At 38.8% G+C, this 21,319-nt stretch overlaps 1 protein-coding gene and 1 non-coding gene across 2 annotated transcripts in view; both read right to left on the bottom strand.

Moving 5' to 3' along the window:
- Nucleotides 1–558: 558 nt before the first annotated feature.
- LOC133773805 (WD repeat-containing protein 64-like) overlaps nucleotides 559–21,319 on the bottom strand; it is a 155,703-nt gene continuing 134,942 nt past the window's right edge. Inside the window, exons 23-28 of the mRNA XM_062211387.1 lie at nucleotides 19,389–19,498; nucleotides 14,918–15,103; nucleotides 10,833–10,938; nucleotides 6,867–6,947; nucleotides 5,971–6,084; nucleotides 559–642 (exon numbers count right to left, since the gene is read on the bottom strand). Coding sequence (XP_062067371.1) covers nucleotides 559–642; nucleotides 5,971–6,084; nucleotides 6,867–6,947; nucleotides 10,833–10,938; nucleotides 14,918–15,103; nucleotides 19,389–19,498 — 681 coding nt within the window. The remainder of the gene's footprint in view (nucleotides 643–5,970; nucleotides 6,085–6,866; nucleotides 6,948–10,832; nucleotides 10,939–14,917; nucleotides 15,104–19,388; nucleotides 19,499–21,319) is intronic.
- LOC133774063 (U1 spliceosomal RNA) lies at nucleotides 8,807–8,967 on the bottom strand. The gene has a single exon (XR_009868040.1). It is a non-coding gene; the product is annotated as a U1 spliceosomal RNA (small nuclear RNA).

The raw sequence follows: 21,319 nt of genomic DNA, 5'->3' as shown, positions 1-21,319 counted from the left end.
TACTTATCAAATTTTTATACTTTTATTGCTTACATGAGTATCCATTTGTGCAATTATTTGGTCAAAATTCCAAAATTAATTTATAAAAAGGCCCAGAAAGCCCATATAACCATTCAAATTCTGTTTTTCTTGTGTCATTTCTGGATTAAATATAAACTTTTTTTTACTTTAAGAAACTTTGAATATTTTCTCCCAGATGACTTTCCCCTAAATGAAGAAGACAAATACCTAGAGGCTTCTTAAGCACATTTTTCTTTTTAATAATTTTTTTCATATGTCACATAGCATGACACATAGGTGATTTGTATCTTATTTTCTGACAGTAATTCTGGTTATGGATTAAGATAAGCAATGAGGGGAGGTAAAAAGCTAATCACTGGTAGCATTATTTTAGATTTACTTATACTATTGATTTGTTTTACAGAAAACAATAAAAACTGCCTACTCATTATGTTGATTTCAATGTATAAAGAAGTTGGCAAACTGGCTGCTTGCTACTTGCTTAATACTATCCAGAATTTCACATTTTATGTATAGAAGCTATTTCAGAGTTCCTCCTTACTTAGGCATTGTTGGGAAGATGTATGAAGTCAGATCTATTTGTGGAACTAAATTTCTTTTCAGATTTCTCCTCCGTGGTGCCTGTGAAATAATGGAATGTTAGCTAGTAACTGACATTCTGTGACAAACACAATTTTCTAAAGACAAGTTTTACTACTAATATATAGTGATTTTAATACTGCCAGGAAAAAACTCAAAAGCATAGTTATTTCCTTAGTAGTTCTTTTTTTCTTTTTTTTTTCTTTTCTTTTTTTTTTTTTTTTGACAGGCAGAGTGGACAGTGAGAGAGAGACAGAGAGAAAGGTCTTCCTTTTGTCGTTGGTTCACCCTCTAATGGCTGCCGCGGTAGGCGCGCTGCAGCCGGCGCACCGCGCTGATCCAATGGCAGGAGCCAGGTGCTTATCCTGGTCTCCCATGGGGTGCAGGGCCCAAGGACTTGGGCCATCCTCCACTGCATTCCCTGGCCACAGCAGAGAGCTGGCCCGGAAGAGGGGCAACCGGGACAGGATCGGTGCCCCGACCGGGACTAGAACCCAGTGTGCTGGCACCGCAGGTGGAGGATTAGCCTATTGAGCCGCAGCGCCAGCCTTCCTTAGTAGTTCTTTATGCCTTTAGTGGTAAATGTGTGTTAAGAGTAGGAGTTGAGAATCCCAAAGGCTGTAGTGGAAAAGCAGAAGATTTTGAACCAATTAACTGCACAGTTATCCCATTATGGGACTCAGGTACACATTCAGAAAAAAGGTTGCTTTAAAACAAAGTAAGAATTGAGTAATAATTAATTATGTATATTAGTTATGGAATTCATTCACTCACAAAAAAATAAGAAAATAAAATGATGATCGCACATATGAGAAATGAAAGCAGGAGTAGCCATCCTAATATAAGACAAAATAGACTTTAATACAAAATTGTTTAAAAAGACAAAGAAGGACATTATATAATTATTGAGATCAATTCAACAGGAAGATGTGCAAATGTATATACACCCAATGCCAGGGTGCCTAACTATGTAAAACAAATGTTAATGGATATAAAGGGAGAAATAGACTCCAATACAATAATAATGGGTGGCTTCAACTCCTCACTTTCATTAGTGGTCAGATCTAGACAAAAAATCAACAAAGAAACAACAGAAATAATCTATGTTATGGACCTAATTGACCTAACTGACATCTACAGAACATTAAATTCTCACATGTGCAGAATACACATTCTTTTCATCAATGCATGGAACTTTTTTTAGATAGACCATTCACTAGCCCATAAAGCAAGTCACAACAAATTAAAAAAAATTGATATCATACCATGCATCATTTTAGACCACAATGGAATGAAACTGGATATTAGCAACTTAAGAAACTCTAGAAAACACGCAAACACGTGGAGACTGAACATCCTACTGAATGGGTCATAGGAGAAGTCAACTGGGAAATCAAAAAATAGTTAGAAATTAATGAAGATGACAAAACAATATATCAAAGCTTTTGAGACACAGCTAAAGCATTGTTAGGAGGAAAGTTTATAGCAATTAGTGCCTACATCACAAAAGTGAAAGGGCATCAAATAAGTGATCCAACAATATAACTCAAGGAAAAACAAGAACAAACCAAACCCAAAATTAGTAGGAGGAAATAAATAATTAACATTAGGGAAGAAATAAACAAAATTGAAACCAAAAAAGGTTGTGCAACTAAAACAAAAGATTGGTGCAACAAAGACCAGGTTTTTTTTTTTGTTTGTTTGTTTTTTGTTTTTTTGTTGTTGTTGTTTTTGTTTTTGACAGGCAGAGTCATACAGTGAGAGAGAGACAGAGAAAGAGGTCTTCCTTTTCTGTTGGTTCATCCCCCGGTGGCCGCTGCGGCCAGTGCACTGCACCAATCCGAAGCCAGGAGCCAGGTGCTTCCTCCTGGTCTCCCATGCAGGTGCAAGGCGCAAGGACTTGGGCCATCCTCCACTGCACTCCTGGGCTACAGCAGAGAGCTGGACTGGAAGAGGAGCAACTGGGACAGAATCCGGCACCTCGACCGGGACTAGAACCAGGGGTGCCGGTGCCACAGGCGGAGGATTAGCCAAGTGAGCTGCAGTGCCAGCCAAGATCAGTTTTTTTTTTAAATAAACAAAATTGATACCCATTGGCCTAGCTAACCCAAAAAAAAGACCCAAAGTAATAATAAATAGAGATGAAAAGGTAATGCTACAATGTAAATCACAGAAATAACAAGAATCATTACAACAAACAGCTATATGTCAACAAGTCAGAAAATCTAGAAAAAATGGATAAATTTCTGGACACTTACAATCTAACAAAATTAAGTCATGAAGGTATAGAAAACAAAAATAGACCAATAAGCAAGACATAGATTGAATCAGTAATAAAGACCCTCCCAGGATTGGATGGTTTCACTGCTGAATTCTACCAAACCATTAGAGAATAATTATTCTTCTCAAGCTATTCAAAGCAATTGAAGGGGAGGTACTCCCTCCCAAGCTTCTTCTATGAGGCCAGCATTACCTTAATTCATAAACCAGAAAAAAACACAATAAAGAAATAAAACTGTACACCAATATCCCTGATGAACATATATGTAAAAATCCTCAACAAAATACTAGCTAATATAATATAACAACACATTAGAAAGATCATTCACCTGAACCAAATGGGATTTATCCCTGGGATGCAGGAAAAGTTCAACATATACAAATAAAAATGATACATCACAGTAACACATTGAAGAATAAAAAACATATGATTATCTCAATATAAGCAGAGAAGGTATTTCATAAAATACAACATCCTTTCATGATAAAAAAAAAAAACCTCAAGTAAATTGGGTGTGGAAAGAACATTCCTCAACATAATCAAGGTAATGTATGACAGACCAACAGGCAGCATCATACTGAATAGAAAAAAGTTGGAAGCATTTCCACTAAGATCCAGAACCAGACAAGAATGCCTACTTTCACCATTGCTATTCTGGAGGTTTTAGCCAGAGCCATTAGGCAAAAAAAAAAAAAGAAAGAAAGAAATCAAAGGGATATAATTTAGAAAGGAGGAAGTCAAATTATCCCTGTTTTTAGATGACATGATCCTATGTATTAAGGAACCAAAAGACTCCACAAAGAGACTATTTGAACTCATAAGAAAGTTTGGTAAAGTTTCAGGATATAAAACCAACACTCAAAAATCCATAGCCTTTGTAAACACCAACAATGCTGTGGCTGAGAAAGAACTTGTAAGATCAGTGATAATTGCTGCATTCACAATAGCTACTGAAATTTTAAATACTTTGGAAGAAATTTAACTAAGGATGTGAAAAATCTCTACAATGAAAATTGCAAGGCATTAAAGAGATAGAAGACACTAAAAAAAATGGGAAAATCTTCCATGTTCAGAATTGGAAGAATTAATATCTTCAAAATGTCCATATTACCCAAAATAATTTACAGATTCTGTGCAGTCCTAATCATCTGACATGCTTCTCAGATCTAGAAAAAAACAATGCCAAAATTCATATGGAAATACAAGAAACCTCAAATAACTAAAGCAATCTTATGCAACAAAAACAAAGCCAGAGGCATCACAAAACCAGATTTCAAGACATACTACAAGAAAATTATAATCAAAACAGACCAGTACTGGCACAAAAAAACACATGTAGATCAATACAACAGAATAGAAATCCCAAAAATTAATCCACACATCTACAACCAACTTATCTTTGACAAACAAGCTAAAATCAATCCCTGGTCTCTTCAACAAATGGTGCTGGGAAAATTGGATCTCCACATGAAACAACACCCCTAACTTAGACCTTCTATAAAAATCAACTCTAAATAGATCAAGGATCTAAATCTACCACTGAATACCACCAAATTATTAGGGGATTACATCAGGGAAACTCTGCAAGACATTGGCATAGGCAAGGAGTTCTTAGAAAAGATCCCAGGGGCACAGGCAATAAAAACAAAAGTAGACAGATGATTACATTAAGTTAAGCTTCTGCTCTACAAAGGAAATGTTCAACAAAGTGAAGAGGCAACTGGCAGAATTGGAGAAATTATTTGCAAACTATGCAACTGATAAAATATTAATATCTAGGATCTATAAAGAACTCAAGAAACTTAACAACAAAACAATCCAGTTAAGAAATGGGCAAAGGACTTGAACACGCATTTTTCAAAGGACAAAATTCAAATGACTAATGCTCACGATCATTAACCATCAGTGAAATGTAAATAAAAACTGCAATGAGGTCTTACGTCACCCTAGTTAGAATGGCTATCATCCCAACATCAAAAACCAATAAATGCTGGTGAGGATGTGTGGAAAAGGTTCCCTGAGCCCCTAATCCATGGTTGGTAGGAATGTAAACTAGTATAACCATTATGGAAGACAGTATGGAGATTGCTCATAAATCTGAAAATAAGTCTACCATATGACCTAGCCATCTCTCTTCTGGGGATTTGCCCAAACTAAAAGGAATCAGCCCATGAACTGTGTACCCATGTTTATTGCAGCTCAGTTCACAATAGCTAAGATATGGAATAAATCCAGATGTCCATCAACCGATGACGAGATAAAGAAAATGTGGTGTATATATACACAGTGGAGTACTATTCAACCATAAAAAAAGAATGAAATCTTTTTTTTTCAACAAAATGTATGCAACAGGAAACCATTATACTTCATGAAGTAAGAATGTTTCAAAAGGACAAATATCATATATTTTATCTGTTATGTGACAGTTAATATAGAATACAAAAAATGTATAGGGATGAAATGGACATCTTGTAATATGATCATTGTTTTTAGCCCTTTTTATATTCCTCGGAACTGTGGTCTTCCTACTTTTAACTTGTTGGCAATTATTGTTAGTGGAGAATTAAACTTGTGAATATACAATGGGTTAAAATTATGTGTTTGCAAAAACTTGTGAAAGCATGAGATGTGATATAGCCTGGGGGATTGGATGAGGGAGAGATAGGAGGGAGGGAATTGCGGTTGTCTTCTTGGAACTCCACCTATGGAATACATTAAATCTGCTCTCTTTATACTAATTCTAAAAATAAATAAAAGAGGCAAGGATAATTACACATCCATTGGCTATGTTGTGCCAAATTACCTAGCTTCTGAAAACAATTCAGTGAATTTTATCATAAAGCTGTAGGAAGACTTTATTAGTTTAGGCTCACAGATCCTGTTTAATGTTTCTTTTTCCATGTAGCAAATTCATGATTTCCATCTCAATGGGCTAAAAACACATACATGAGAAATAGTTGTAAAAACAATATGAACTGAAATAATTGTAGCCCCAGAATATTTCTAAGAACAGAGAAAGAATTGAAAACCAAACAGAAATGAGATACATTGTGGAATTAGAATTAGTCTTGGAATTAGGGCTGACTTACTTTTTCATGTTGAACATGAGCTCCTTTCTTTCTTCTGGAAATGCCATCTAAAGATTCACTTCGTGCATCTGAACCAATGAGTGGAAGGAATCTTAGACTAGGGGGACTTGGAACCTAGAAGCCATAAATAGACACACACAAAGTTATTTATTACTAATGCAATGTGAATGTGGGAGTGAGGGATGGAGAGGGGGAAATACAGCTGCTTCAGAATACACTACTCCTCCCTGTTGCCCACTGTTAATTCTTGATAATTCACCCTTATCATCTATTACCTTAAGTTTGATACAATAATGAACATGATCTGGGTAAAGATATGTAGCATTTAAGATTAACTTCAAATTTTTGGCCTTTGATATATTGTTTTTTAGGTTATATACTCAGTTCTTTTGCAGAAGCTACCTGTGGTGCAAATTTGAAGAATAAGTAGGGATTTAGATAGAGAAAATGAATAGATGAACTCTAGGCAAAGAGGCAGCCCAGGCACAATCACAGAGGTAAGGGTGAAACCAGGAAAGTTTGGACATGGCAAGTAATTAATATGGCTATAATATAGGGAGAGCATGGGCGTGATGTTGTGGGAAATGAGGGCACACAGTTCTGTCAGAAACCAGATCATGGAAGGTTTGTATGGCAATCAATCATTTGGATTTTATCTTGTAGGTGATGAAGATCCAACAGGGTAAAATTCAAAGTAGCTACTGTGTGGGATGGCCAAGACAAGTGATCTAGACCTTTGACACGCAGAATCCAAACCTTCTCTTGGATTGGACATAATAGATTTATGGAAGCTGAGGGCTGGCTTTGTTATGTGATTTTCTTCAGTCATGCTTAGTAACCTGAGGTCAGGAATGAGATGTCAGATTCTGCTGTAGTCTTAGAAACCTCCAACTTACCCTGTATATAGGCAGAGAACCGAATACAATCCCTGCCTTAATGTTTTCACTCAAGGAACTTTCCAAGGCATATCTTTGAGTCTGTAAAACAAATGAATGAATGCTTAATGAAATCAGGGTACATTCAATTAGTTGAAAAATACTTGGGTTCAAATCCTAACCATCACTAGTTCCAGGATCTTGGGCAAGCCCTTCCTGTTGAATAGTTGTGAGACTCAAATGAGATCAAACATAGAGTAAGGTGCTATGCAAATATAAATTTTACTGTCATTATATTATTATTATGAACAACAAGATATCAAAAAGAAGTTAACAGGAAAGAAGTAGATAGATTAGTATTACATAATTGAGAATGAAAAAGAATAAGAAAAGTGATTGCAGGTAAAAATCAGGGACTCCTAAGTGAAAGGCATTTCTATGCAATTTAGCATTGAACCTTTGTTATTTTAAAAAACACTTTAGCTAAGAAGAAGGCAAAACTTGAATAAATATTTGGTACTTGGTGTATTCAATTGATTCAAGCTCTCTATAAACCTTTCTAAAGATTTTTCTAGTTTTTTATTAATGTTTAGCTTACTTAAAAAATGATTCCTTATCTTTAAACAGAGTACTAAAAGTGAATTCCAGTCTTTATTTCTTTTTTTTTTAATTTCTAACAGGCAGAGTGGACAGTGAGAGAGAGACAGAGAGAAAGGTCTTCCTTTTGCCGTTGGTTCACCCTCCAATGGCCGCCGCGGCTGGCACGCTGCGGCCGGCGCACCGCGCTGATCCGATTGCAGGAGCCAGGTGCTTCTCCTGGTCTCCCATGGGGTGCAGGGCCCAAGAACTTGGGCCATCCTCCACTGCACTCCCGGGCCACAGCAGAGAGCTGGCCTGGAAGAGGGGCAACCAGGACAGGATCGGTGCCCCGACCAGGACTAGACCCCGGTGTGCTGGCGCCGCAAGGCGGAGGATTAGCCTAGTGAGCCATGGCACCAGCCCCAGTCTTTATTTCTAGGTTGCACTATCTCAATCCTATTTTAAAAACTTGAGTATCTATTACATACTATGCATGTGTCTTTGCCAATGATGAGCTTATGATTTTGTAGTAGGGTTGGGAAGTAAGGTAAGTATACAAATAATTATAATTCAATGTAGAACATGACAAGTGAACACATAATGAGCATGGGGAGATTGGGGCTTTTGAGAAAAGTGGAATTAACATCTAGTGATAATTTAAAATGTACCTGTTATATTTGAGTTAAGATTTATTTATTTATCTGAAAGTCAGAGTTACAAAGAGAGTGAGAGAGGTCTTCCATTTGCTGATTCACTCCCCAAATGGCCACAGTGGCAGAGCTGGGCCTATCCAAAGCCAGGAGCCTAGCACGTGGGTGCAGGATTCCAAGCACTTGGGCCATCTTCTACTGCTTTCTCAGGCCATAGCAGTGAGCTGGTTCAGAAGTGGAGCAGCCAGGACTTGAACCATCGCCCATATGAGATGGGCTGGCACTGCAGGTGGTGCACAGCACTAGCCCCGAGAATTTTCTTATTTATCCTCACAATAACTCTTTGAAGGATTTTCAGATTATCTAAAACTAAACTTAAGTCTTTCAGACTCCATATCCCAGGCTTTCCTTGCTTGTCACCTTGTCTTCAGGGAAGATAAGCTGACCGAGTTCCATTTGGACAGAAAGGTAAGGTTCTTAAAAAATTATTTCATTTGAATGTATTAAATAATTATTAAATATGAAATAAACACTGTAAAATAATAATGACATAATGAAAAGTCATGGACCCACTGCCCTATTTTACAAATTGCAGCAATACTTCAACTTGAAAGTGTGCAGTTACCTGATCTCACCAGTGTTCATCTGTCCTTGGTTACTAGTGACTATCCTGATTTTGTGCCTTTCAATCTCTTGCTTTGATTTATATATTTTTATTTTATATGACTTTTTAAAAAAATTTTTAATGTAGTCCCCCACTACCACAAATTATGCAGTCGAGTTTCCCACATTTGAGGAAATCACAGGTTCAGCACATCCAGGGTGCAATGGATAAGCCTCACCCTGGGAAAACCACCTTCGTGATCATGGTATCTCCCCTGCCAGGTAAGTATTATATGGCTTTTCCAAATCAATGTTTTGTTCTGTTTTGCCTACTGTGGGCTTTTACACAAATGAAATTATTTATAGATATACTCAGGCAAAACTTTTCTTATTTAGCTGTATGTTTCAGACATTCGTGCATGTAACTGTTACTCGTTCATTTATTTTCACTGTTTTATAGTGTAATAACATAACATAATTCTATAATTTGCTTATCCAACACACTGATGATGCACATTTGACTGCTTTCAGTTTGCTTTTACAAACAGACTTGCTCTGAGCTTCCTTATACCTATTTCCTAAGCACATGTTCAAGGTAGATAGGCCAATATCTAACTTTACTAGATAATGCCACATTGTTTTCCAAAGTGGTTCTGCAATTTGTATTGTGGCCACCAGCAGATTAGTGTTTTAACTGTGCCACATGCACAGTAACCCTTGTTTCTCCCTGACTTTTTGACATTTGTCAGTCTGGTAGATCTAAAGTAGTATCCTATGATATTTTTATATATGCCACTAATGAGCTTGAACATCTTTTTATGTGTTTGTTGATGATTTTTTTCTTTTATGAAGTATCTAGTCAAGTTTTTAACCATTTTTAAGCACAATGTTTTTTCTCATTTACTTTTAGGGATTATTTACATCATATGCATACTAACCTTTTCTTAGATATATGTGTTACAAAGGTAGGGTGGACAGATGGAGGGAGGTTATGAATGTTGTAAGGACTTTACAGGTGATCCAGACTGTAAGATAGAAGACTGAGGGGAACTCTCAGGGAAACAACAATATAGAAAGTAGTGGAGGTTGGTTTTTTTATTATTATTCCTTCAAATTTTACTTATTCCCATTTTATTTGAAAAGCAGACAGAGAGGGGGAAAGAGACATCTTATGTCTTTTGCTTCAGTCCCCAAAAGACTGCAACACTTGATGTTGGCCCAGGCCAGAGCTAAAAGCTAGGAATCCAATCTGAGTCTCCTACAGGCTGGCAGGAATCTAATTACTTGAGCCGACTTTTGTTGCTTCCCAGGTTGCACAATAACAGGAAGCTAGAATCAGCGGGGAGCTTGAACCCAGGTATTTCCAATATGGAATGGGGGCATTCCAAGCAGCATTTTAACCACTGTACCAAATGCCTGCTCTGGATAACTTCAGAAAGTATGTTTGGTTTATTTTGTAGGAGATCTTGAAGAAATCAATTTTCATTCATTAATACCTGACTTTATCCTAAAGACTCATGCAATATTCATTCTCTAAAAGTATTAAAAGTAGAAATAGAAAGAACATCCGTATGTTTGCTCTCCAAATTGTGCATGAAAAAAAATTGTGTCCGTGAATGGTGGATAATGGTCACCAAGATGTCCATGCCCTACTCTCTACTAACTGCCCCCATCTGTGAATATGTTGCTCTGCTTGGTTAAAGATTCTTCAAAGGTGGGATCAATGTTAAGAATCTTGAGGTGGGGAGATTATCCTAGATTTTCATGTGGACCCAATCTAATCACACAAATCCTTAAAAGCAAAGAATCTTCCCTGCTAAGTCAGAGGGACATGTGACTACATGGTCTGAGAGACGTAATATTTCTAGCTTTGGAGATTCAGGAAGGGGCCACAAACTAAGAAATAGGGGACTCTGCCCCTCGGCCTCCAGAAAGGAACACAGTTCTAGTGACACCTCAGTTATAGGCCATTGAGACCTATGTCAGATTCTTACAGAATTGTAACATAAGTAATTTACATTTCTTCAGCAATAAAATTTATGATAATTTGTAGCAGCAGAACTAGAAAACAACTAGAAAACAAATATATTACATTTACTAAACATATTTGAATTCAGGAATGGAAAAGCAGAAGCAAATTTCTTTTTAAAGCTACCTTGGGAGAAGAAAGAGACTTGAAAAACTTAAAATCGTGTTCCACTTCAAAGGGCTTGGGAGGTGTACATTTGAATAGTAAAGACATTGAGCTCGTTTTCCTCCATCTGCATATAAGATACAAGGAAAAAATGTTCAGTATATACCCACCTTTTGTTCTTTGTCAGCTAAACAAATGTGTCCTCTCCCTGTGGTTCCCCAAATCCCTGGCTCCCATAGCACTCATCCCAATGGTACTATGCCTGCACCTAATTCTTACTCCACTTGACTTCCCAAATTTTCCTTTAGGGTAACCATAGTGATTCCTGATTTACCTGGACATTACACATAGTTAAATTCATTGATAGTCACTGGAAGAGAAAATCTGTATAGTAGGAATGGGGAAACTTTTTATATGAATTCAAAGATTGAGTTTTATGTGTCTCAGAAAAGTTTTCCCTATAGTTAAAACTATATCATTTCTGGGCAGCAAAGGCAAGCCTTGAGCACTCCAATAGTTTTCACCGTCACTGGAACCCTTCTTGCGTGTTCTCAAAGCACTCCTATTTTGATCTCAATTCAGTGTAGTTTCTAATTCTGAGCTTCAATGCCTATTTATAGTTCTACCATCCTTTGCATTAGATAATGTCATTGTGTCTCCACAACTGTGGTTTAATGATTGTCCTAAAGGACTTTATGTTTGATAACTCCTCTGGGTTTTTCCCATTTGGGATTTAACCTCTGTGACTCCCCCAGTTCTGTCACCAGTCTAGGCAGGTCTGATCTCCTGAGCACTGGACATGTAAGACATCCATCATCCAAGCTTGAGCTTTGTTGGTATTGAAAGCTACGATGAGTACCAATCTTTTCCATTATGACAAAGATCCCACCACAGCCAAAACCAGGACTGAAATGTGCAAAAGCACAAAACAACTTCTGACTAACATTCTATTCTGTATTGAAGAAGCATCCTCTCTCCCCGGGCCTTTAAGCATGCTCAAGTCTCCTCTAGAAACGAATTCTCAACTCTAGGGCTATTTGCATTCTTTAAAAAATAGTCTATACAATCTTTACCTCATATCTACATTTATTTCTCAGCCTTGTGACATGATATTTACCCATCACACCACTAGGGCCATTGATGACTTCTCAGCTAACAAAAATGCAAATCTAGTGCTTACTTTTCTCTTGCCCTTTGTGACCTCACTGCTACATTCTATGGATGCTACATTCTTTCTTTTTTTTTTTTTAAAGATCTATTTATTGGAAAGGGCAGAGAGAGAGAGAGAGAGAGAGAGAGGTCTTCAATCCATTTGTTCACTTCCAGAGAGCCACAACAGCCATGGCTGAACCCAGGAGCCCGGAGCTTCTTCTGGGTCTCCCATGTGGGTTGCAGCAGCACAAGCACTTGGACCATCTTCTTCTGCTTTTTCCAGGCTATTAGCATGGAGCTGGATTGGAAGTGGAACAGCTGGGACAAACTGGTGCCCATGTGGGATGCTTTGTCGCAGGTGGCAGCTTTACCTGCTATGCCAAAAAGCTGGTCCCATTACACATTATTGATCACCTTACTCACAGCTCCTTCCTCCCTTGACTCCCTGTACACCACTTGATTTGTGGTTTTCCTTTCAATTTCTTAGCTATTCCATTTCAGTGATTTCACTGCTATCTCTTCCTTGGCTCGCTCTTCAGAAGCTATTTCCTAAATTGTTCCTTATTTTTCTGTTTTTCTCAGTCTATACCTGAATGACTTATCCACAGTGAAAGTACTGGTGTGTGTAAGCAAATAATGAAGGATAGAATTAAAAGGGAGAGAATGATCCTGCGGGGGAAGCAGGACACACAGCAGACTCATAGAATGGCAAATGCCCAAAACAGCACTCCTGCCTCAGAATCAACCCTTGGGACATTCGGATCTGGCTAAAAGGCCCATGAGAGTCTCACAGGCATGGAAAGCCATGACACGGTGGCAAAAAACAATCTAAATGAAAGATTCTGGTGAACAAGACCCCAGCAGAAGGAATAGGCCATCAAGGAGAGAGGCCCCTTTCTCTGAAGGGAGGAAGGAACCTCCACTGTGACACGGCCTTGACTAAACAAGTTCAGAGTCGGTGAACTCAAGGGACTTCCATAGCCTAGACAGCTCATAGCAATAGTCTCGGGTGATTGCTGATGTCATAAATAAGAGTGCTAAATGTTAAATCAACAACGGGAGTCACTGCGTACATGCTTCCCATGTAGGATCTCTGTCCTTAATGTGTTTTACTATGAAACTTAAAAACACTACTAGTGGAACAATACCCTATACCTTGTGCAGTTGTGTGAATGCAGCCTGTTGAAATCCTTGCTTAGTATATACTAAGTTGATCTTTATTATATGAAGGTAATTGAAAATGAAACTCGATAAAGGGCGGGATGGGAGAGGGAGAGGGGAGAGCCACGGGAGGGAGGGAGGTTGGGGGGGAAGCCACAACAATACAAAAGTTGCACTTTGTAAATTCACATTTATGAAATAAAAAATTAAAAAATTTAAAAAAAGAAAGAAAGTACTGGTGTGTTGGTGACTCCAGACAGATCTGTCTTGGTGCTCATTAAGACCCTTTGTAACCTGGCCGGCACCGCGGCTCAATAGGCTAATCCTCCGCCTGCAGCGCCAGCACCCCAGGTTATAGTCCCGGTCGGGGCACTGGATTCTGTCCTGGTTGCTCCTTTTCCAGTCCAGCTCTCTGCTGTGGCCCGGGAAGGCAGTGGAGGATGGCCCAAGTGCTTGGGCCCTGTACCTGCATGGGAAATCAGGAGAAGCACCTGGCTCCTGGCTTCGGATCAGCGCGGTGCGCTGGCCGCAGTGGACATTGAGGGATGAACCAATGGCAAAGGAAGACCTTTCTCTCTGTCTCTCTCTCTCACTGTCCACTATGCCTGTCAAAAAAAAAAAAAAAAAGAGAGAGAGAGAGAGACCTTTTGTAACCTAACCAAATACATTTTTCTTTTCCTTTTCATATCTGATGACTACTGAGCTTGTAACTAACTAGAAAGTTTGTTCAAACAGATTGTGAATTTCAGAAACTGGTCTTTAGAAAGTCAGCTGAAGTTGCAAAGTAATCTGGCTGGCCCTCTTCAGCATGACTAGATGTTTGAATTTATTGTAACTAGAGTTTGAGGGGGTATGAGTAACCATGGGCAGTAGGCTGAGTGAATCTCATGCTGATAATAAAAAACTAGTCTCTTAACTGAATTCTTTGCCTCTATCAGATCTCAGCCAAATAACATTTTTTAGCTATTTAGTTATGCAGAACATCCTGCTATTCCCACCTCATGATGAAGTCAAACCATCAACCAAGTTTCTTAAGGAACCTTGCTGAGTCTGTTACCCCATTATCAGACCCACACCTAGCTTCAGCACCTGACTCAGCAGTGCAACCTCACTTTTGCATCACTTAAAAGCCCCAGAGCATACTCACCAACCAGGACAGTATTTATTGAGTGCCCCCTCAAAGTCTGGTATCATTTTCATATGCTGGTCAATTAAGCTTTGTCTTTGCTTTTTCCTTAAACTTTGTCCTCCTTACTCGGAGTTGGCCCCATTGACAAGGACTGGATTATCCACCTTCACTTGAGTTGGACTATAATATTTCAGACTTAACCCTGCCTCAAGTCAAGCTCATTATTTCCTCCAGACCTGCTTTTCCTCTTGTGTATCCTCTTACAGGGAATTCTATAAAGTTTAAAAATTCTTACTTGGTCCACTATAAAGCCCATTGTGATGTGACCCCTATAGATTTTTCTAGCTTTATTTCCTTTTATATTGTCCCCATATGCCCCAAAAGACCACATCATAATCTCATTATTTAGCACCTTGGCTCAGGCAGTGCCTCTTTGATCCTCTTTGGTAAAATCTTATTTAGCCTTTTGTTATTATTTGAAGAATTAAATATTTCCAAAAGTACTATACCAACTCACAGCTTTTTATTTACACTTTTTTTCTTTTCACTGGATTGAAATGTTACTGAAAAATTCTAGACCTATAATCTTTAAATTTTCTGTGTCCACAACAATGTCACAATTTAATTCTTTTCTGGTCATCTAAAGAAAAGCTAATGATCTTACCTTGTTCGGTCAAATACCAGAGGATATTCATATCTTTCCTTTTCTTTTAAATTGCTTTCTTCTTTCATTGCTATGGGATATTCGCTAACATCACACGGCAAAATGAAATCACTTGTCGGTGATAATTCAAAGTTCCTTCGCTGTCCAAAGTAGCCACAGTAATGACCACTGAGGGCATGCCAAAGCCTGAGAAAAGGTAAAGGGGGGAGGAAGGAGAGAGTAAATGGGGACTTCAGTGGCAGTTATTATGTTCATTAGATCATTGCATTGGTTCATCAAGGATTTTGGACCTGAGTCTAAGGCTCTTCCTAGTAAATGCCGTGGGGCTAATCATAGTGTAGACATTTTGATCAGAACTCCAATCCACAATCTTTTAGTGAAATGTCAGTTTGAATCTGCATTTATGACACCCATTATCAGAGCTGGAAGACAAGGAACAGATTTTTTTTCCAAAAATAACACTTTATTTAAGATAATCAGAACTCATACTGGCTGACAGTCTATTATTTTTTATTAAGCCTTAGAATGGACTCTATCTCTGCTGTCTACATTTCAAATCAGTATCAACAGAATTTGTAGAACTAGTGATGCTTTTATTAATATAAAATTCCTCTTGACTTTCATTCACAATTCCTACTCTTAGGGAAACACCATACTAATGTCCTGCAGAAAGATGGCAAAATAGTGACTCCATATGCACTATTATTCATCAGTTCTCTAGGAGGTTCCTGTAAATAGCACATGTATCTATATCTTATGGAACAGAAACTGTCTTAGGGAAAACATAGTGACCTATGTCTTAGGGAAAGAACATACTATTTGGAAGATCTTCCTTTTCCTTCTTGATTTCAACCTTAGAGTAGTAAATGATGAAAACAATCATCATGTGCCCTGCAGTAGTGATTCAGAACAAGGAAGACAAGCTAAAGGAGCCATGAGAGGGGCTGACGTTGTGGTGCAGCAGGTTAACGCCCTGGCCTGAAGTGCCAGCATCCCATATGGGCGCTGTTTCGAGACCCAGCTGCCCCACTCTCAGGCTGTTTCGGCCAATTGGGGAGTGAACCATAGGATGGAAGATCTCTCTCTCTCTCTCTCTCTCTCTCTCTCTCTCTCTCTCTCTTTCTGCCTCTTCTCTCTCTGTGTAACTCTGACTTTCAAATAAATAAATAAAACTTAAAAAAAAAATAAAGGAGCTGTGAGAGGACTCCACAAAGCTCAAGCAGCACCTCAAAGAAGATGCTGAGGATGAAGCAGAAGCAGAGGTATCCAGTTAGGACACCTCATGCTTGACAGTACCCTGAGGACTTAACAAATGTCTTATATCTCTTTCATGATTTAATTCTCCTGCATTAAAAAAATGTCACACTTTGTTAAAGGCTTTACCAAAGAGAAAAAGACAAGCACTTTAACACAAACAGAACGGCAAGAGACTAACCTCAGAACAAATCTAAATTTATTCTGCTTTGAACCAGAGCTGAAATAACTTTTGGTCTCCTTGTTTCATCTCCATGTGGAACACTCTCAACAAATGAATCCTTCCCCTCAGCCTGATTTCCTGTCCCTTGGAAATGGATCCTTGGCTACCCTGAACCTGTCTTTGCCTCCCTGAAATTTGGTCTTTAGACTGATGGTCCGGTGTCCCAGAGTTTAGCATCAATTACGTAAATTTTCTATTAAAATCACAATATTTTTGACCAATAAGATTTAGAATTAAAATTGCCTAGCTCTTTAGAAAGTGGTGGCCAGTATCAGCAAAAGATAAGGCTTAGTCATGAAGAGAGTTGCATTCTGAGATAACAATTGATAGTTAGGCTCTTTGAACTGAGTATTTAAGAAGACTTCCACTTGAAGGAATCATAAAAGTGATTTCTCCAAGCCAAGGATAACTGATTAGAGCAGTGCTATGAGCTGAATGCTTATATGCCCTCGAATTTCTTAGGTTGAAATTCCATCTCTCACATATGGGGTTGGGGTGGAGCTTTGACAAATATTTAGGTTGTGAAGTCCCCAGCCCCATGAATGTGATTAGTGCCATTATATAAAAGGCTTGGGAGTTCTGTTTGCCTCTTCCACCACAGGAGGACACAGATAAATGGAGCCCCTGAAGAAGCTGAGAGATTCCTTGCCAGACACTGAATCTGCTGGGGCCTTGGTTTTGGACACCCAGTCTCCAGCACTGTGAGCAACACATTTCTGTTGTTTATAAATTACCCAGTCTAAAACATTTTGTTAAAGCAGCCTGAACAGAGTAAGACAAACAGGGAATGCTTACAACTAGTATGTGTATGTGTGTATGTGTGTGCACATGCACACACATGGGCGTGTTTGTTGCAAACTCCAGTTAACAGTTCTGCTGACAGGTACCTGAAAATAAGCTGAAGTAGAGGCCAAGGGACAGTTGTTAAAAACAGCCATAATAATGAAAATTCATACTTTCAATTTCTTTTGCAAATAAAACAACACATCATTTCTTTTCATCCAGAATAGTATCTTTTCCCTACAGATCCACCTTGAACTGAACATTTCTAAACCTTCTCTTTCATCTTTCCATAATCATAAGTATTTTGTCATTGAATGACTCCTATCTTGAGTAGTAACAACAACATTCACTTAAGTGTAAGGTCAAGGGTCTTTTTTTCTTTTGCTCATATAAAGGGAACAAATTTAATCTATTTCATATAAATAGTTTTAAGAGCATGATAGTATTTACCACCCTACCTTGCCTCCCTTACTCCCTCTCACTCACCCTCCTTTTTTTCTTACTCTTCTTTTAATTTTTACAATGACATACTTCCGATTTTCGTTCACTTTCCACCCCCCCCCCCTTTTTGACAGGTAGAGTGGACAGTGAGAGAGAGAGAGACAGAGAGAAAAGTCTTCCTTTTGCCGTTGATTCACCCTCCAATGGCCGCCGCAGCCGGCACGCTGTGGCAGGCGCACCGCGCTGATCCGAAGCCAGGAGCCAGGTGCTTCTCCTGGTCTCCCATGGGGTGCAGGGTGGCCCAAGCACTTGGGCCATCCTCCACTGGACTCCCGGGCCACAGCAGAGAGCTGGCCTGGACGAGGGGTAACTGGGACAGAATTCGACGCCCCGACTGGGACTAGAACCCTGTGTGTCAGCGCTGTAGGCAGAGGATTAGCCTATTGAGCCATGGCAATGGCCAACTTTCCACCCCTTTCAATTAAGATTTATGAATTCATGTTACTTCTGAGACAGCACTCAGTTCTACATCATATATTTCCATCACTGTTGGCACTTCCCTAATCCAAGTTACTGTATTCACTGTAGATATATAACTGATCTTGTACTCAGTTTTGCTGCCCTACAATCTATCCCTATACAGTATCTTTTAAATATATGATTCAGCTCCTGTTACTCCTCTGTGTAAAATGATTTAGTGGCTATTTCTTTCATAGCAAAGTTTCCAGTTTCTAACAATGACTACCAAACATGGCATAGCCTTGTCCCTGCCTCTTTGGCCTGAAGCCCACATAGTTTTAGTTAAGGTCTATTTAATTTTAGTTCAAGGGCTTTTATGAAACATAAAATATTCCTTCCTCTTCATTCTTATTTGTTTAAATTCTCTAATATACTTTGAAGCCACTCTGCATCTCTCAATCTCTCTTAACTTCATTCTTCTAAAAGAATAATTGATTACCATGATTTTAAGACATTTTAAAAGATAGTAATTTGTCTCCAGAAATGTCTTTTCTTTCTCCTCATATATACGTCTATGTCTTGGCATTTGTAGCGTATGTACTTAGCATTATCTGGGTAATTAAAAACAAGTAGACTTTTGTTCAGTGGACTACTTAGCTCACTCATTTTTCTCAGCATTTGTTTATAACTTCTCTATGAGTTTCAATCTTGAGCCTCTTTTTATGATTTTCTCTAGGTTTGGATATCTCTCTCACCTGTCTTGCTTGATTCTTTGAAATAACTCTACAAAAAAAAATCTTATTGGAAATACATTTGTTATATCTTTTTAAATAATTTTATTAATATAAAGAGAACAGATTTCATGTATTTCATAGATACAATTCTAAGAAGATAATAACCATATTTCTCTCCCTCCCTCCTTCCTTCCCTCCATCTGCCCTTCTTCCTTCCTTTCTTTCCTCCTTTGATTTTTACAATAACTTCACTTCAGTTTATAATCATAGGCGTAATACACCACTAACCGTAATGTCCAATAAGTAAAAAGTAGAAAGACCACTGTTCCACCGGAATATAGACAAGGGCTAAAAACAATAATGAAGATGTCATCTCATTTTCTTGGATGTGGGAAATAATTCCAAATCAGTGAACATCTTGCCTATGCCCTTTGTGTCACCTTTTTATTATTCTATTTTTTTACTTTATTCACTTACAAAGATTGCATTTGAACTGTGTTCTTCAATTTTAGCTTGAAATCCTTTTCCTCTCATACTTAAATCCCTGAATGCACAGTATGAAGCCACCTTGTCTTACCTTACTGAGCCATCGATGGAGGCTGTAAGCACTACTTGTTTGTCTTCCACGTAGATTACTTGAATAATTTCTAATGCATGGGCACGCCAGCAAAGCAGCTGCTTGAATTTCTAGATAATAAAATTAAAGCATATCCGTTGGAATAAGTATATGCTGGTCACAATCTACTCTTGGGCATGAGAGATCCATGCTTATGAGTGACATCTGTGCTAGACTAAAACCTTACCCAATTAGCTCTTCTTTTCTTGTTGAGTATCAAAGTGCCATTTTTAGAGATTTATCAATCCACACATAACCATTGGAGAGAAAGCATCTTGTAGCCTTAGTAATTTAGCATGTGAGTGAAGATTGGCAATTAATTTAGTTGGTGATTAGTAGATGACTAGATGAAAGCAATGCCTTAGCAGGTGGTTGTGGGAAGAGTGAGCATGTATATAATCAGGAGTGGGAGGAAGCAGAATTGGAAGGTAAAACTCAAATGAAGACTGGCAAAAAGACTTGCTGTATTCAAATTTTATTTTGAGATAACATTGGCCATATTATTTTTTGAAAGGTGTGGGGTGGGAGGTATATACTATCAGGAAGTGACAAAAATGATGAGTTGAACTCATAGCCTTTCAGAAACATCATGAGGCTGAATTAGCATGTTCCTTTCAGTTTATTGTCAAGGTTGGAGCCCTTTATGTGAGGTAGGGTTGTCATCTGAGGAGTTTTTGCTACAGTCACATGGCCTTAGAGTATGTTCTCTTTTTTAATTTATTTATGTTATTTATTTGAAAGACAGAGTTATAGAGAGAGGTAGAGACAGACAGAGAGAGAGAGGTCTTCTATCTGCTGGTTCACTCCCCCCAGAGGGCCACAATAGCTGGAGCTGCGCCGATCTGAAGCCAGGAGCCAGAAGCTTCTTCCAGGTCTCCCACATGGGTGCAGGGGCCAAGGACCTGGGCCATCTTCTATTGCTTCCCCAGGCAATAGCAGAGAGCTGGATGGGAAGAGGAGCAGCCGGGACCCATATGGGATGCTGGCACTTCAGGCCAGGGCTTTAACCCGATCTGCCACAGCGCCAGCCCCGAGTATGTTCTTTTTTTTACCACTGATGAACTCAGACTAAGATCTTACTGCACCCTGGGTCATCTACCTAGGAGTATTTGTTTGACTGGAGCCCTAGAGGCTTGAAGTTCTCCTAAAAGTCTCCTGCATTTGAACTTTAACAAAGGTTAGGTACAGTTCCTCCTAAATTTCTTGGCCTTCTAGTCAGAAGGTTTTTCTTGGAGAGCAATAGAAAATCTTCCGCATTCTCCTACTTCTTATTTTCCCAAGACTATTCAAGAGTATCTGGTGTTCCAAGGTTTCTTTCTCTGCCTAAGGATGGGATTCTCTAAGGAAAATGTTTCTCTAACGTGTTCCATACCTGTAGTAAAATACAGATTTTGTTTTGTGATTCAGTAAAAACAAATATACAGGGCTGGCACTGTGGCGTGTCAGGTAAAGCCGCCGCCTGCAGCGCCAACATCTCATATGGGCACTAGTTCAAGTCCCAGCTGCTCCACTTCTGATCCAGCTCCCTGATAATGTGCTAATGTCCTTGGGCCCCTGCACCCACATGGGAGACCTGGAAGAAGCTCCAAGCTCCCAGCTTCGAATTGGCCCAGCTCCAGCCATTGTGGCCCTCTGGGAAGTGAACCAGCGGATGGAATACCTCTCTCTCTGCCTCTGCCTCTGTAATTCTGCCTTTCAAATAAATAAGTAAATATTTAAAACAAACAAACAAATGTACACCTGCACATCATCTGAAACAAGTTTCTCAACTGGCAATTTAACTTTCCTAATGACTGCCAGTATTGTCTGTTCTATTCTATTACATCACACTGAAATCTCTTCTACTTTTACTCAATTCATTAAATTGGTTCCAACTCACTAAATTGATTTCC

This window comes from Lepus europaeus, chromosome 14, assembly GCF_033115175.1.
Source record: "Lepus europaeus isolate LE1 chromosome 14, mLepTim1.pri, whole genome shotgun sequence".
NCBI lineage: Eukaryota > Metazoa > Chordata > Mammalia > Lagomorpha > Leporidae > Lepus > Lepus europaeus.
Note: the sequence above shows the minus strand (reverse complement) of the source record. Positions and strands in the feature narration are given on the sequence as shown.